The following is a 14,021-nucleotide window of genomic DNA, read 5'->3' on the forward strand; positions in this document are numbered from 1 at the left end:
CAAGCTGTGTGACTCAAGGCGAGTTACTTGACCTCTCTGTGATCTTCCCCATCCTTAAGCCCAATGCCTCTTCTTGCCACTAAGGAAAGCGTCTATACCACCCACCTTCTAGGTAGGAAGAGCTGCAGTCTTAGAGACAACAAGCCAGGGAGAGGAAAGAGAGAACCAGGGCAAGAGGCCTTTCCTCTGCAGCTAGCAAGAAGAGGAACTATCTGTCCTGAAGGTCCCTCTCTACCCCAGCTGGGGAACTGAGAAGGAATAAGACCCTCATGGTGAGGAAGGGATCCAACACACTGGCTTTGGAATGGACAGACTCATGTTCAATTCTATTTCCACCATGTAGAAGTTGAGTGACCTTGGACAAGTTTCTTAACCTAGTTTTCCATTAACTTTAAAATATGAATTATCATCCTTATAATATCAAAATGTGTGATAAGTATTTAATTTATTCAATCATTCTGGAGTTTGAATGTCTATTACATGTCAGGTCATCAAGTCATACAAAGCATCAACTTAGATGCCTGGCACATAACAAATATTCAACAAACACTATGTTCTCAATACGGCATTCTGATTTCAAAGGGAAAACATACTCACTGTAAAATTTTGGAATATGCTGTATAGCCGACATATGTTTAGCTGCTCAGTGTTCCTTTCTTTGAGGAAGCAACTCACCCCAATTCTATAAAAGCCCTCCTTGTCCTTGTGATTTGAATGGAATGTACCACCAAGGGCAAACCAGGTCTGGACAATCAGAATATTCCATTTTGCTGTCCACATGTCCCTGGAATGGACATGCAACCCCATCTAGGCTATCAGACCCTTTCCTGGGCTTTTTCTGAAATCCCAAGCTCTAAAGAGCATTCCAGGGGCCCTCTTGCCACCATGGAGCAAAGCCAGTCTGAGAATGAAGCCAAAGAAAAGAGACCAAGAGCCAACGACCTGGTGACACTGTCTGAGTGCTTGAAGCTGGTTCAACCCTTGGACTTTCTAGTTATAAAAGCCAATAAATTTCCTTTTCTTAAATTGAATCAAGTGAAACTTCTGTCACTTGCAACTAAAAGGGTCTGTAAATAAAAGGAAAATCACCCATAATCCCACCACCCAGATAAACCACAATAATCTTTTAGTGTGTGGTCCTCCAGGGTTTGTTGTGGTGGCAACTGTATATTGTGATTTGCTTGTATGTTTGGGGAGTGAAGTGGTTATTTTTAAAATAAGATCACAGGCTTTCAAGTCAGACCTCCTTGGGCATGCATCCTCTTTCCTTGTTTAGCTGTGTTGCTTTGGGAAGGTTATCCAACCTCTCTGATTCTTGGTTTACCCATTTATAAAATGGGGATAATAACCATAGGGGCACTCCATAAATGACAGGAGTTATTGATACTGTACATTATACTCCAAGATTTGACCTGAGGAGCACAGAGTACAGTACAATTAGTACTTTCCTTGTTCCACACATTTTGGCAACCTCTTTCTGCTGTCTTAAGCATTAGGACTAGTTTTGCAGAAATGTCAAGGTTCTGGCTTTTAATAACTACTATATTATTGTTTAAAATAGGTCTCTTCTTATTTAAGAAACATCTGATTACACTCTTCTTTTCTTAAAGCTGCAAGTTGTCATTTTGAAAAACAAAGAAACAGAAAGATAACAGCTGGCTATGTGGACAAGTTTTAAAACAATGACTCAGCTTCTCAAGTCACTCATTTTTTATTACTCTACCACGATGGACTCTAAGCAAATAATGAAGGGATGGGAAAAGGGTTTGTAATAGATTCCCAAGAGGAATGGAAATAAAGTGTCCTGATTTCAAATAAAAACAAAAACTGGCAAAGCAGCTCTGAACGCTGCCTCTGTATCAGTTGCACGATACATAACAGTACTATGCTTCTGCCCACCCTGATTAACGTGGCAGAGTGAGATGCTTTCGGGCTCTGTAACCCTACGGAAGCTTTGAACCATCAGCCAGAACTGGCAGAAATGTCCTTCGCGAAGCTCCAGGAAACAGTTAAAGGAGGGTGGTAATAGGGAGAGCACTGGATCAAGAAAAAGGCATCTTAAAAGCGTCAGGCTCTGCTCAGCACGGAGCCAGCCCATACTCCCAGTGTGGATCCCTGTTCCCGGGTCCGGAGGGAGTGGAGTAAGCCTCGGGCACGTACTGGGAGCACGTGTGTCCGCACCAATCTGTCTCGTGGTGGCCTGATGGGCTCACTGTCCCTGAACTTACCCTGCGTGGAGAAGGCAGCTGCTATGGGAGAGGAGACAAGTGGCTGCCTGGGGCAAGGGATTGCTGGCTGGAGGATGTACCTGCAGTGCCCAGACACTGTTTCTATGGAAGGGGGGGCATTTGAAAATGTCTAGATGGGGTAACTCCTAGGGCCTCATGCTCGTGCCCAAGATAAGATGCCTGCAGAAAGGATGAAGGAGACCCCACCACTTCAGCCTGGGACTATCTCAGAAGGAGAGCACTAGCACAGGTCAATCTGCAAAAATGGGGAAAGGTGTGTTCTTTTCTCCTTTCTTCTTCTTCTTTTTTTTTTTTTTTTACCCCATTAGCTCCTGGCATTCAAGGAAAGCTCCATTATAACACTAGCTTAAGGAACAAATGCCTCAGAGTCTAAATTCAGCAATAACACACTAAAATATCAATATGTCCAGGTTTCAACAAAAGATTACAAAACATACAAAGAAACAGGAAGTAACAGCCCAGGCAAAGGAGAAGATTAAAGCATTAGAAACCATCAATGAGGAGGATCACACCCAGGACATTGCAAACAAACACTTTTTAAAAAATGATCCTAAATATGCTCAAAGAGCTAAAGGAAAATATGGACAAAGGACTAAAGGAAATCAGGAAAATGATAGAAGAACACAAAGATAATATCAATAGAGAGACAGAAATTATGAAAAAGAACCAAATATAGCTGAAGACCACAGGAACAGAAATTAAAAATTCCCTAGATGTTCAACAGCAGATTGGAGTTGGCAGAAGAAGCAATCAATGAACTTGAAGGTAAGACCATTAAAAACATCCAGGCTGCAGAGCAGAAAGAGGAAAGAATGAAGGAAAGTGAACAGAGCCTGAGGAACCTGTGGGATGCCGTTAGGTACACAAATATATACACTGTAGGATTCCCAGGAGAGGAAAGAGAGAAAGGAGCAGAAAAAAATATGCAAAGAAATAATCGTCAAAAATTTCCCAAATTTAACCAGAGACGTGAATTACACATCCAAGATGCTCAACAAACTCCAAAAAGGACAAACCCAAATAGACCCACACCACATCGTGTTATAATCAAATGCCAGTGGTAAAGAGAGAATTCTGAAAGCCACAGGAAAGAAGCAACATGTCACATAAAAGGGAGCCTTAATAAGATTAAGTGCTGATTTCTCATCAAAAACCATGGAGGAAAAAAAGGTGGTGGGAGGATATATTTAAAGTGCTAAAAGCAAAAAAACCGCTATCCAAGAATTCTTTATCTGGCAAACCTGTCTTACAAAACTGAGGGCGGAATCAACAGTCATCCTGAAAATCCTAAAGAATACCCAGGTCCCTATCTGAGACTCTATAAAAAGTTTCACTCACTAAGTATATTTCTCAGAAACTTAAATCCTCCAGAGTATTTCTATGATAGAGAAGTCCCAAAACCCAGAAGCCACAGCCTCTTCAAGAACATCAACCAGATGCAGTCCACTTCCACATAATGTCGACATCCCTTTTCAATATGAACAAATTAGGGTGGTCACTGCCCAGATATCCCTGAAGATTGAGACAGTGATCAAACAAGAGGGAGAAGTAGCAACAGATAAGACAGGATTTACCAAAGGATTACGAACACCTAATCTTTATTTTTTTTTTTTAGTCTGTAGGGTATTAGAACAGCGAGAAAGAAATAACTGAAATGGTGGAAATATAACCCATAGCATTCTTAGAAATTTGTTCTATAACTATTTGTTCAATCATATGAAAGTTATCACTTTTCTATATATATGTCATATTTCATATGAAAGTTATCACTTTTCTATATATATGTCATATTTCATATGAACGTTATCACTTTTCTATATGTCATATTTCATATGAAAGTTATCACTTTTCTATATATATATGTCATATTTCATAATTAAAAAAATGTTTTAAAAATAATGAGAGAGGTATTAAGACATTTCCAGAAAAACAAAAGCTGAGGGACTTGGTCGCCACTCGACTGGCCCTACAAGGAAAGCTAAAGGGATTCCTGCAAGTTGAAAAGAAAGGACACCAGACAATTGACAGAAACCACAGGAAGAACTAAAAGTCTCCAGTAAGGGCAATGTCTTTAAATATAAATAGCAGCACTATTGTATTTTTGGTTTGTAACTCCACTTTTCCCTTCCTACAGGATCTAAAAGGCAAATGCACAAAATGTAGTGATAAATCAATCGTTTTGGACTCATAATGTATAAATATGTAATTTGTGACAAGAATGACATAAAAGTGGGGGGGGGACAGAGGGGTACAAGAACAGTTTATGTAAGCTATTAAAGTTGTTAAGCTGGCATCAAAGCAAACGAGAATATCGATTTAGGATGTTAAATTTAAGTGCCATGGTAACCAGAAAGAAAATATCAGAGAATATGCAAATTTAGAGACAGAAAGTAGTGTACAGCTTTCCAAGGATTGGGGGTGGAGAGGCAATGGGGAGTTAGTGCAAAATGAATGTTAGGGCTTCTGTTTGGGGTGATGGGAAAGTTGTAATAATGGATGGTGGGGGCACTGCAGCACTGCAAATATGATCAGTCCCACTCGATGGTATGCTTGAAACAGGTAGGGATGGAAAGATTTATGTTGTGTGTGTGGATGTATGTGTGTGTGTGTGTGTATTTCCACAATTAAAAAAAGGAGAGAGAAACTAAAGAGATAATGGCAGTTAAATGCAATACATGATACTGGATAGGATCCAAGAATGGAGGAGAAAAAGCTCAAAAAGACTTTATTGGGACTCAAGAAAAAATTGGGATATAGAATGTAAGCTTTATATCAATGTTCAATTTTTTGAAACTTGTTAACTGTATTTATATGATTACAGAAGTGAACATCCTTGTTCGTATGAAATGTAAAAGTATGATATGTGCAACCTGCTCTGAAATGTTCAGAAAATAGATGATAGGTAGGTAGGTAGGTAAATAGAAATATATAGAGAGAAATAGAGTAATAGAGAGAGAAAGGAAGGAGGGAGGGAGGGAGGGAGGGAAACAGAAAGACTTGGCAAAGTTGGCAAAATGTTAAATTGGGTATGTGGGGGTGGGGCGTGGGGATATATTGGAGTTCTCTGTATGGGGTTTGTATTATTTTTGCAACGGTCCTGTAAGTTTGAAATTATTTCCAAATAGAAAGTTTTTTTAAAAAGTAGTGTGTTACTGATTAATTACCAAAGTCTGTGAAACTTGTTTTTAATTACAGCACTTTGCTCACTCGTGTTATAAAAACTTCACTTACTTTCACATTCTTGAGTGGAAATGCAGGGACCAGAGTTGAGCAGATCATAACCCATCACTGATCTTTACGTAGCAGAGCCCACAGGGAACACAGCTGAAGTACAGTTAGTTATCTGTGGCTGGTACTAGGTACTGTACTACTTTTCTCCCCCAGAAGGTTTGACGTTCATAAGAATCTGGGAATGCTAAATGCATACATGTGAAAATCATCTTTCATGCATCTTGAGAGAAAAAGGTTGGCAGCTGCTGCCCTGTGGGGTAAGTAACTGAGAAGGCAAGTGTAGACTTGAGATGGCACCACTGGAAAATATGAAAATAATAAGGAATGGAACTGACGGCCTCAGAGGGGCATTCGAAGGCAAAAGGAAACCCAACCCACCATACGATCGGGACTAAGGAGGATGAGGCTCTGGAGAGAAACACCGAAGGGGGCAGGAAAACCTCGTCTAAAACATCAGAGCCAAGAGAAGGGAGCGGAGACCAGCACATGGAATCAAGCAGCCTGGCTGCACAGGCATCATCGAACGATCGGGAATTCAAGCTCTAAGAGGTGGAGCGAAGGTTCGAGGAGCAAATGAAAATCAAATGCAATGTGCTGTTTGGAGGGTGCCTGACCTTCGCAGCCACGGGCCCGCGGGCCGAGCCGTCCAGGTCCTCGTGCACCCGGTCCAGCAGCCAGAGCAGGAACTCCAGGGCGTCGTGCTGGGCGTTGCCTTGGAACTGAGAGCCGTACTTGGAAACTGCATTCTGGAAGGACAAAAAGAGAACCTGTCAGTCTGGCCCGTCCAACACCCGAATGAAGGGCCGATGAGCATCGAGCCTGCCGGCCGTCCTTATTCATCCTCACCTGGGATGACAACAGGGAAACCCAGCGCAGTAGGAAATGTTCTTTCTTGCCATAGCCTGGGGCAGATTCCCCGACTGAGGGTGCAGAGTTCTCTGCAGAGAAGGTGGCACCTGCTTATTTCCACCCCCAGAAAGACTCTTAATGTATGTTCCATCCTTTGAAATATGACAGGGATTTTCCTGATGGGTATTTTGATTCCACTGACCAGCCTCTCCTTTGGGAAGCTCTGGCCCTTTGACGGCTCCCCTGGCCATCCTGCCATCTGTCTACTCCCGCGCTGGCTCTTTCTGTTCTTCAGACAACAAGTGTCCCCCAGCCTTCTCTCATCTTACTCTCTCCCTCGGTGATTTCATTCACTCTGGAGCATCTGTTTTCTCTTGTATGGGGATGACCACACTCGCCATGAAAAAAACTTCCTTAAACACCATGTACATCACCTCCTTTACTGCCTCTTTCTAATCCGAGTGAAATTTAAGAAACACAATCAAATTTCTCTTTCTGTGGTTAGATCCCGAAATGGCCAAGCTAGCCCTTCATTCCTTTAATATTTACGGAAGGCCTACCACATGCCAGGAGCTACTCCAGGGACCCAACAGCAAGCAAGATAAACAAGACCTGCTGCCTCGAGGGCCTTACGTTGCCTGTACCATCCTTTGCACCGTCTTTCTGTTAAAATTGTGCAACAAGTTTGTGATTTTCAGTGTAAATGCATGTTGCAGGAAAGTTTATTTCCAAGGCTAATATATGCACATACTTTAAAAAGGAATTCAAAATATAAAGAAGGACAGGACGGCAAAGAAAAGTCTTCCTTCTACCCAGCCATCACCCCCAGGGCTCCCCCAATCCCCCACCCCCTCCTTCCCCTGAGCAGCCACTCTCAGCAGTTTCTTAAGCATCTTTCCAGGGATCTTTAATACATGTGCAAGCATAGAAGCATCTGCACATAAGCAAATCCCTTTGTGTGTGTGTGTGCGTGTGCACTTATGCACGTGCACACAAGTTCATCATGGCTGTCTGTCCCACCCTTAGACTGCAGACCAAGCTTCAAGTCTCATCTCACACCCATCCGTTCTATGCTCACGTCCACCAAAGGGAGCAACGCAAGCAAGGCTGAGGACCAGGGCAATCTGCGCCACTGCCAATCAAATCAAATTCATCTTCCCTTGGGATTGGAAGGGAACTTAGGATGAGAAGCAAAATTCAAGATTTAATTCCTGAAATGCTCGTTCTGAGTCTTTATTCCAACCAACATAGTTTGGGGACTACTGAAATCAGCGCACAGTGGAACAGTCTAATTCTATTTCTTCCCCCAGGACTGTCTGCACTTTGACCTCAAGTAGAATTGCCAGGTTTAGCAGATGAAAGTAGAGGATGTCCAGTTAAATTTGAATTGCAGATAATCAATGAATAATTTTTTAGTGTAAGTATGTATGTCCCATGAAATATTTGGGACATACTTATCCTAAAAAGTTATTCATTATTTATCTGCAATTCAAATTCTACTGGGTGTCCTGTATTTTATCTGGGAACCCTACATCCCAAGCCACCCTCAAATCTATACCCTTAATACTAACATTCCCAGCTGGGTGAGCACCCAGTCCCTGAAACTTAAAATCTCTAAAATCGGCTCTTTCTCTTAATGTCAGTGTCATCTTTCAGCTTCTCCCTGATACTCACGTCAATCAGTCAAGCATTCTGGATCTGGCTCCCAAAATATCTCTGTCCCATTTCTTCAACAGAGTCCCATTCCCACTGCTGGGTCCTAACTACTGCAGACCCAGATGACAACACCCACCTAAGAAGGAGCCCCGAATCTCTCCCTGTAAACCCACTGTATTCATAGTCTGGCCTGAAACCATGAATTTCACCACTCCCCCATGTGTTTCAAAGAGCTAGATAAATGAGCCACCAGGGACCCCAAACTCACTTTCCACCTCTATAGTCTATACTTTTACTTTTATTCTTCCTCCTATGGAAGATCCATTCCTCTCCAGCTAATCATGTTAACCCTTAAAAACTGAAACTCTTCAATCTCAGCCTTGCTACACAGCCCTACAAACTTCCCAAAAAGAATTTGACAACATCAACGGCCTTAAAAATGCCCCCCCCCCCATATAAACCTAGTAATCCCAATTATGGCAATTTAACCCACGGAAATGACAGACAAAAGCAAAGATACGCATATGCTTTGTTCAGAACTGCCAAAACAGTGCCGAATGGAGAATTCTTGTTTTTAAAAGGATGCTGTCATACTGCTGGCTGCAGGTATAAAAATGATCTGTACTACACATAAGTCAAGATAAATTCTAGATGGCTGAAATCCTTAATATAACCATAGAAAAACTAAAAGTACACCAAATAAAATATTTATCAAAATGCTTGCTATAAATAAATCTAAATAAATCTAAAATGTCCAGTATTAGGTAAGAGGAAAGATAGAAACAGTTGGGAGAAAATATTTGCAGCAAATCTGACAAGGATTAAGAAACTTATATAAACATGTAAAAAGAACATTAAGACCAAGGCAGAATAGATAAGACAAATGACACGAATGGACAATTCCCAAGAGCTGACTTAAAACTAGTAAAGACACGGAAAACTCCTCCATCTCATTCTTGGGAAGAAATGAAAATAAAAACAAGATTCTCTTTTTGTTGTTGTTTAATAAATTAGTAAGAGAGACTATCCAATGTCTGGGAAGACATGCATTGCTGGTATGTCTGAAAATAGACAATTTTTTCTTGAAAAAAGAATTGTAAATATGAGTGTTAAAAATAGTCACACAAGGTTGACTATTTAAAGTAAAAACAATAAATATTTTAAATTGGAGTGGTGATTACACAGGTATATTTGTCAAAACTCATCTAATTCGATGCTTAAAATGGGTGCATTTGAGAGTATGTGATTTATACTAGATAAAGTTGATTTTAAAAGTAATAAAATAAAAATAATAAAATAGCCATATCGTTGCTTTGACTCTGTAATTCCACCTCTAGGAGTTCTGCTTATGAAAGTGATCAGAAAAAAAAAAGGCACCTAGTGTTCTTTTTTACTTTGTTCTTTTTCACTTTAATTTTTATTCTTATTATTTTTGTGTGTGTGGTAATGAAAATGTGCAAAAATTATTTTTGGTGATGAATGCACAACTATATAATGGTACCGTGAACTGAATGTACTCTGTATGACTGCATGGTATGCGAATATATCTCAATAAAACTGAATTAAAAAATAATAAAAAAAAGTGATCAGAACTGAAAGTAATATGAGGTTATTAATTACAAGACTATTCAAAGCAGTGTGATCACTGGAGAACTGGACAGTACATAACTGTCTCCACAGGGATTGGCTAATTAGGACATATTCTTTTAATGAAATATTATGCACTATTTAATTAAAATTAAGTTCTGTAGACTATTTTAAAACCAGGAGAAAGTCTTGTGATAATACCTAAATGAAAAAAGTGGGATACAAAACTAGAATTTCCAATTGTTTGTACAGGCTTTGAAACACATCAAAATGTTTATATTGGTCGTCTCCAGGGGGTGGAATTACAGATCTTGTTTTTTTTTTTTACATTTTGGTACTTGGCAGATTGTTTTACAATATACATATTCAGCTCCATCGTTAGCAAAGCAAAGTATCATAGAGCATAGCATTTGGATAGGATTTTTATTTTTTTAATGTATTAATTCATTAGCTGTTAAAACAAGGGGTGGCCCTTCTCTCTGTGGGAGGCTGGGGGTGACTTAGGATTCAGGAAGGCAAATCATTTGCAGGGCTGATGGGGTAACTCACTCCCATCCTGCTGACCCTGATCCAGTCCCCGCCTTTCAGTCTAAACCTATTACTCCTTCTTAAAGACCACACTCCTAATGTGGCCCACAAGACCTTATGTATGGTTTGTTCCCAAACCCTCTCCAGCACCCCCCCACTTCCACCCCCTACTCCCACCCCCGTGGTCGCCTCAGCTTTTATTAATTTACTTAATCGTTTATTTATTCTCACCACCCAGCAGAAACCACTTGAGCCCCACTCCCCCCGGCCATTGGTATTTTCAGTTCCCAGGGCCCGGAATGCACTTTTCCCACTTTCCCACGTCCTTAACTGACCCCATCGAAGCTCAACTCAATGGTGACCTCTCCTGAGAAGCCTTCCCTGGCTCCCTCCCCAACCAAATCACAACCTCCTGTAACAGCGCAGCATTTATCACCATTTCTAATCACGTGACTGCGTGAGTATTTAATTAATACCTTCTCTGCCGCCAGACCATAAACTCTAGGAAAGTGCTTCCAGGATCTGGTTTTGAACTCATCACTAATGTCCACAGCCTCCTGTCCAGACATATGATACATATTTGTTGAATGAATGAACATTCTGTCATCTGCTAAACAGGAGAACCCACCTAGATTTCCGTCTGCAAGGTTTAAAAAATCGTTTCTGGAATCCACTCCCCACTCCAGAACTAGTCACCCTAAAGCCCCAGGGAACCCCAGATTATATCACCCTCATTAACATATTAGCAGGGATTATCCTTCAGTTCCCTGCGGCTCACTGGGAACTCCCAGGCCCCAAAGATTTGAGTGAGAGCAGGAGGGATGGGAAATCCTGTGAGTCATCCCCTGTGATTGTCATTAATCTGTTAGATTTTTTTCAAGCCACACTCTAGCCTCTCCCATTGCTGCAGTAACTGGATGGAAACACATCTGGCAAGAGAAAAGGTGCACAAAGCTCACCTCCCTCCCTTCCTCCTCCAGGTATCTGCAGGTGAGGAGGTGTATTAATAGTGAGAATAACACATACATCCTACAAGGCCAGGCACTGTTCTACGTGCTGTATATAACTCATATAATCCTCACAACAACCGTATAATCAGGCGGGTGTCATTACAATCCCATTTTACAGGCAAGGAAAGTTGAGGCATGCCGAGATCTAGTAACTCACTCAAGGTCCACAAAGCTCAGTAAGGACCCTAAAATTCCCAACTGAGACATTCTAGCTCCAAAGACCTTGTTCTTAGCCACTATACATACTGCCTCTCATATTAAAAACAAAATGTTGCCAAAAAGAAATTTGAACGACTGCTCCAGAACGGTGTTTTACTAATGGAGGAAGGAAGGAAGGTGGAAGTTGGCCTCCTTGCGGATCACAAGGCAAGGATTGCTTTCTCAGGCTGAAACTCAAGAGCCCTGATGCTTGTGGAATGAACACGGACAGGTTCCCCCTCCCCCAAAGAACAACAATTGGCCTGGGAGGAACTTCAGCTCTCTGCCCAGAGACGTGGTTTTTCAGCAGGAAGCAAGCCATGTGCGTGGATTATCAGGCACTCTTGACTCCAACTGGCGTCCCAAAGGAAAGCTCCACCTTAACCCCAGGGGAAGTAATACACACAGTTTACAACACTGCCCTGCTTCGTCCTGGAGAAGTCGGGGGTGATCCTGGGGACACTGGAGGCAAGCCCGTGCTAACATCAAGCAAAAGCATGCCACCCCCCAAAGGGTAGGTTCTCAGCTTCCATCGGGCTTAGAATAAAACCCAAAATCCTTACCATTCCTCCAAGACCTGACATGATCTGGCCAACCGCACCTCCCTCCACTCTACCTTTCTTAGCTCCAGCGACAGATGTTTTTCCCTGCCTCCAGGGCCCAGCTCTCCAGGCCTCTGGCATTTGTACTAGCTGTTCCCTCCCCACCCTGGATGCGCCTTTCTCATCACGCATGTTTCAACTCAAGCACCACCTCCTTCCTCCCAGGCTTTCCAACTCCGACTCCCTCCAGATTGGAAGCTCGGTCCTGCTCTGCCCCAAAGGCCTTCAAGACTTCGACAAATATTTGCTGAATGCACAGATGCATCTCACATCTGCCGGATTCCTCCCCTATCCCCACCCCCGCTCAAAATACCTGGGAGATATTAATTCATAAAATAAATCTGCAGCTCAGAACATACACCGTAACTGCAGCTGAACTTCAGAAGCCCCAGGCAAACCCTTTCCTGGTTCTGCACACCCTCTTGAAGAAAGCCAAACCAGCGGGGCCAGGTCGGGGCTGCGGCAGAGCGGCCGGGGGCGGCTGGCGCTGCCTACCTTGAACTCCGCTGAAAGTTGGGGCGTGTATTCGCGCGTCCAGAGCGCGCGCACCAGCGCCGCCAGCTGCTCGGTGACCTCGGCGCGGCCCGGCGCCGCCCGGTAGCGCCCCAGAGCCAGGAATTCGGCCAGCAGGTCGGTGTTGCTGAGACACTGCACCACGGCGTTCATGAAACAGGTGTTGCCGTGGTTCTTCAAGCCCTGCGCGCCCGGGGGCCGCGCCCCGTCGCCGCCGGGGAGCTGGGGCTGGGGTCTGGGCGGGCGCTCCTCCTCAGGGCTCCCGGGCGCTCCTGGGGTCGACCCCGGGGCGCTAGCAAAGCCCCCATCGCCGTCTCCATCGCGGTGTCCCGGCTGGGGCGGGGGCGGCGCGTCCCCGGGGCGCGAGCGGCTGCCGAGCGCCAGCAGGAAGCGCCGGAGCAGGCGGCGCAGGGAGCGGCGGCGGCGGGGCCGGGGCGCGGACGGCCCCTCTCCAGCCGCATCCCCCGCGCAGGCCTGTTCCGCTCCCGGGCCCGGGTCCATAGTTCCCTGCCGGTGCCGCTTCCCGGCCCGAGCTCCCGGCCGGAGGCTGTCGCGCCGCTAACTGGCCCTTCCAGCCGCAGAGAGGCGCCGGGCGCCGGCTACCTGCCGGCCAGGTGTGCGGGGACGAGGTGGAGGCGGAGCCAAGGGCTTGGCCGCCCCGCCCCGCGCGGGAAGCCGCCCCCAGGGCAGTGCCCCGCAGTCCTTGGGTCCTCGCGGCGCGGAGTGGGAATAAAAGCCCTGGGAGGCGGCGTGGTCGCGTTACCAACCCTGCCCCACCTTTTTACAAGCTGCTGGACCTATGCTTGACCTCTGCGCCTGGGCGCCTCCCGCCACCCTCAGGCTGTGGAAAGAATGAAGGATTGATCAACTTGAAAGCACCTAGTAAATTGCAAAATCCCGGCTGCTTGAAAGTTTCTTGTCATTTCGTCCAGGTGAAGAGAAGAAACGGGAAAGGAAAGACTTTTCCAAAAGGGCAGCTGCCGGGGCACTGAGAAGCGCGCTGGGAGCCGCTTTTGTGGGCTGTGGGTTCCTCCGCGGGCTCAGGTGAGTGCGGGCAGGTGGCGCCACCTCCTTCCAGCCCGTGTGCCCTTTGCTGGAGGCAGAGCATTTGCTCAGACCCGCCATCCTGGGGCCAGATCTGGGAACCGCACCTTGCCCTTTGTAAAAACACCCAGGTCGTTGCGTTGTTTGTTTTTTTGTTGTTGTTTTTTTTTAATAGACAAGGTTAGAATCACTGTTCCAAAACCTTGCAACGAGACATGATCCGCCTCGCTTTAACGAGTGGAGAAACGGGCTCGGGGAGGTCGACCCTGTGTGCCGGGGCCTCACAACTGGGAAGCAGCGAAACCGGAACTGAGCTCGGGTCTGTGTCCCGCCAAGCCCAGGCTCCTTCCACAACCTCGGTGTTTGCTCACCAGGAAGTTTTCTGGCTCTCAGGCGCGCCCCCTACGCGGTCTTCTGTTCACCCTTTAACGCGGAATCCCTGCTGAATTGTTGCCCAGTCAGAATTAGCTTGGCCTTGCTCCGCCCTGGGAGCCTGTGCTCATATTGTCCCGTAACTGTCAGGTTTATGATTAATCAGGGAAGGTCTTGCGAAA

General features: G+C 44.8%; 1 protein-coding gene across 2 annotated transcripts in view; it reads right to left on the minus strand.

The window, feature by feature from the left end:
* Nucleotides 1–13,176, minus strand: part of USP43 (ubiquitin specific peptidase 43) — a 66,966-nt gene extending 53,790 nt beyond the window's left edge. For both annotated transcript variants that reach the window (XM_037809633.1, XM_037809632.1), the window contains exons 1-2: nucleotides 12,406–13,176; nucleotides 6,095–6,226 (exon numbers count right to left, since the gene is read on the minus strand). In XM_037809633.1, coding sequence (XP_037665561.1) covers nucleotides 6,095–6,226; nucleotides 12,406–12,924 — 651 coding nt within the window. In that variant the 5' untranslated portion in view covers nucleotides 12,925–13,176. The remainder of the gene's footprint in view (nucleotides 1–6,094; nucleotides 6,227–12,405) is intronic.
* Nucleotides 13,177–14,021: the final 845 nt, after the last annotated feature.

The sequence above is a fragment of the Choloepus didactylus genome, chromosome 18, assembly GCF_015220235.1.
Source record: "Choloepus didactylus isolate mChoDid1 chromosome 18, mChoDid1.pri, whole genome shotgun sequence".
NCBI classification, from domain to species: domain Eukaryota; kingdom Metazoa; phylum Chordata; class Mammalia; order Pilosa; family Megalonychidae; genus Choloepus; species Choloepus didactylus.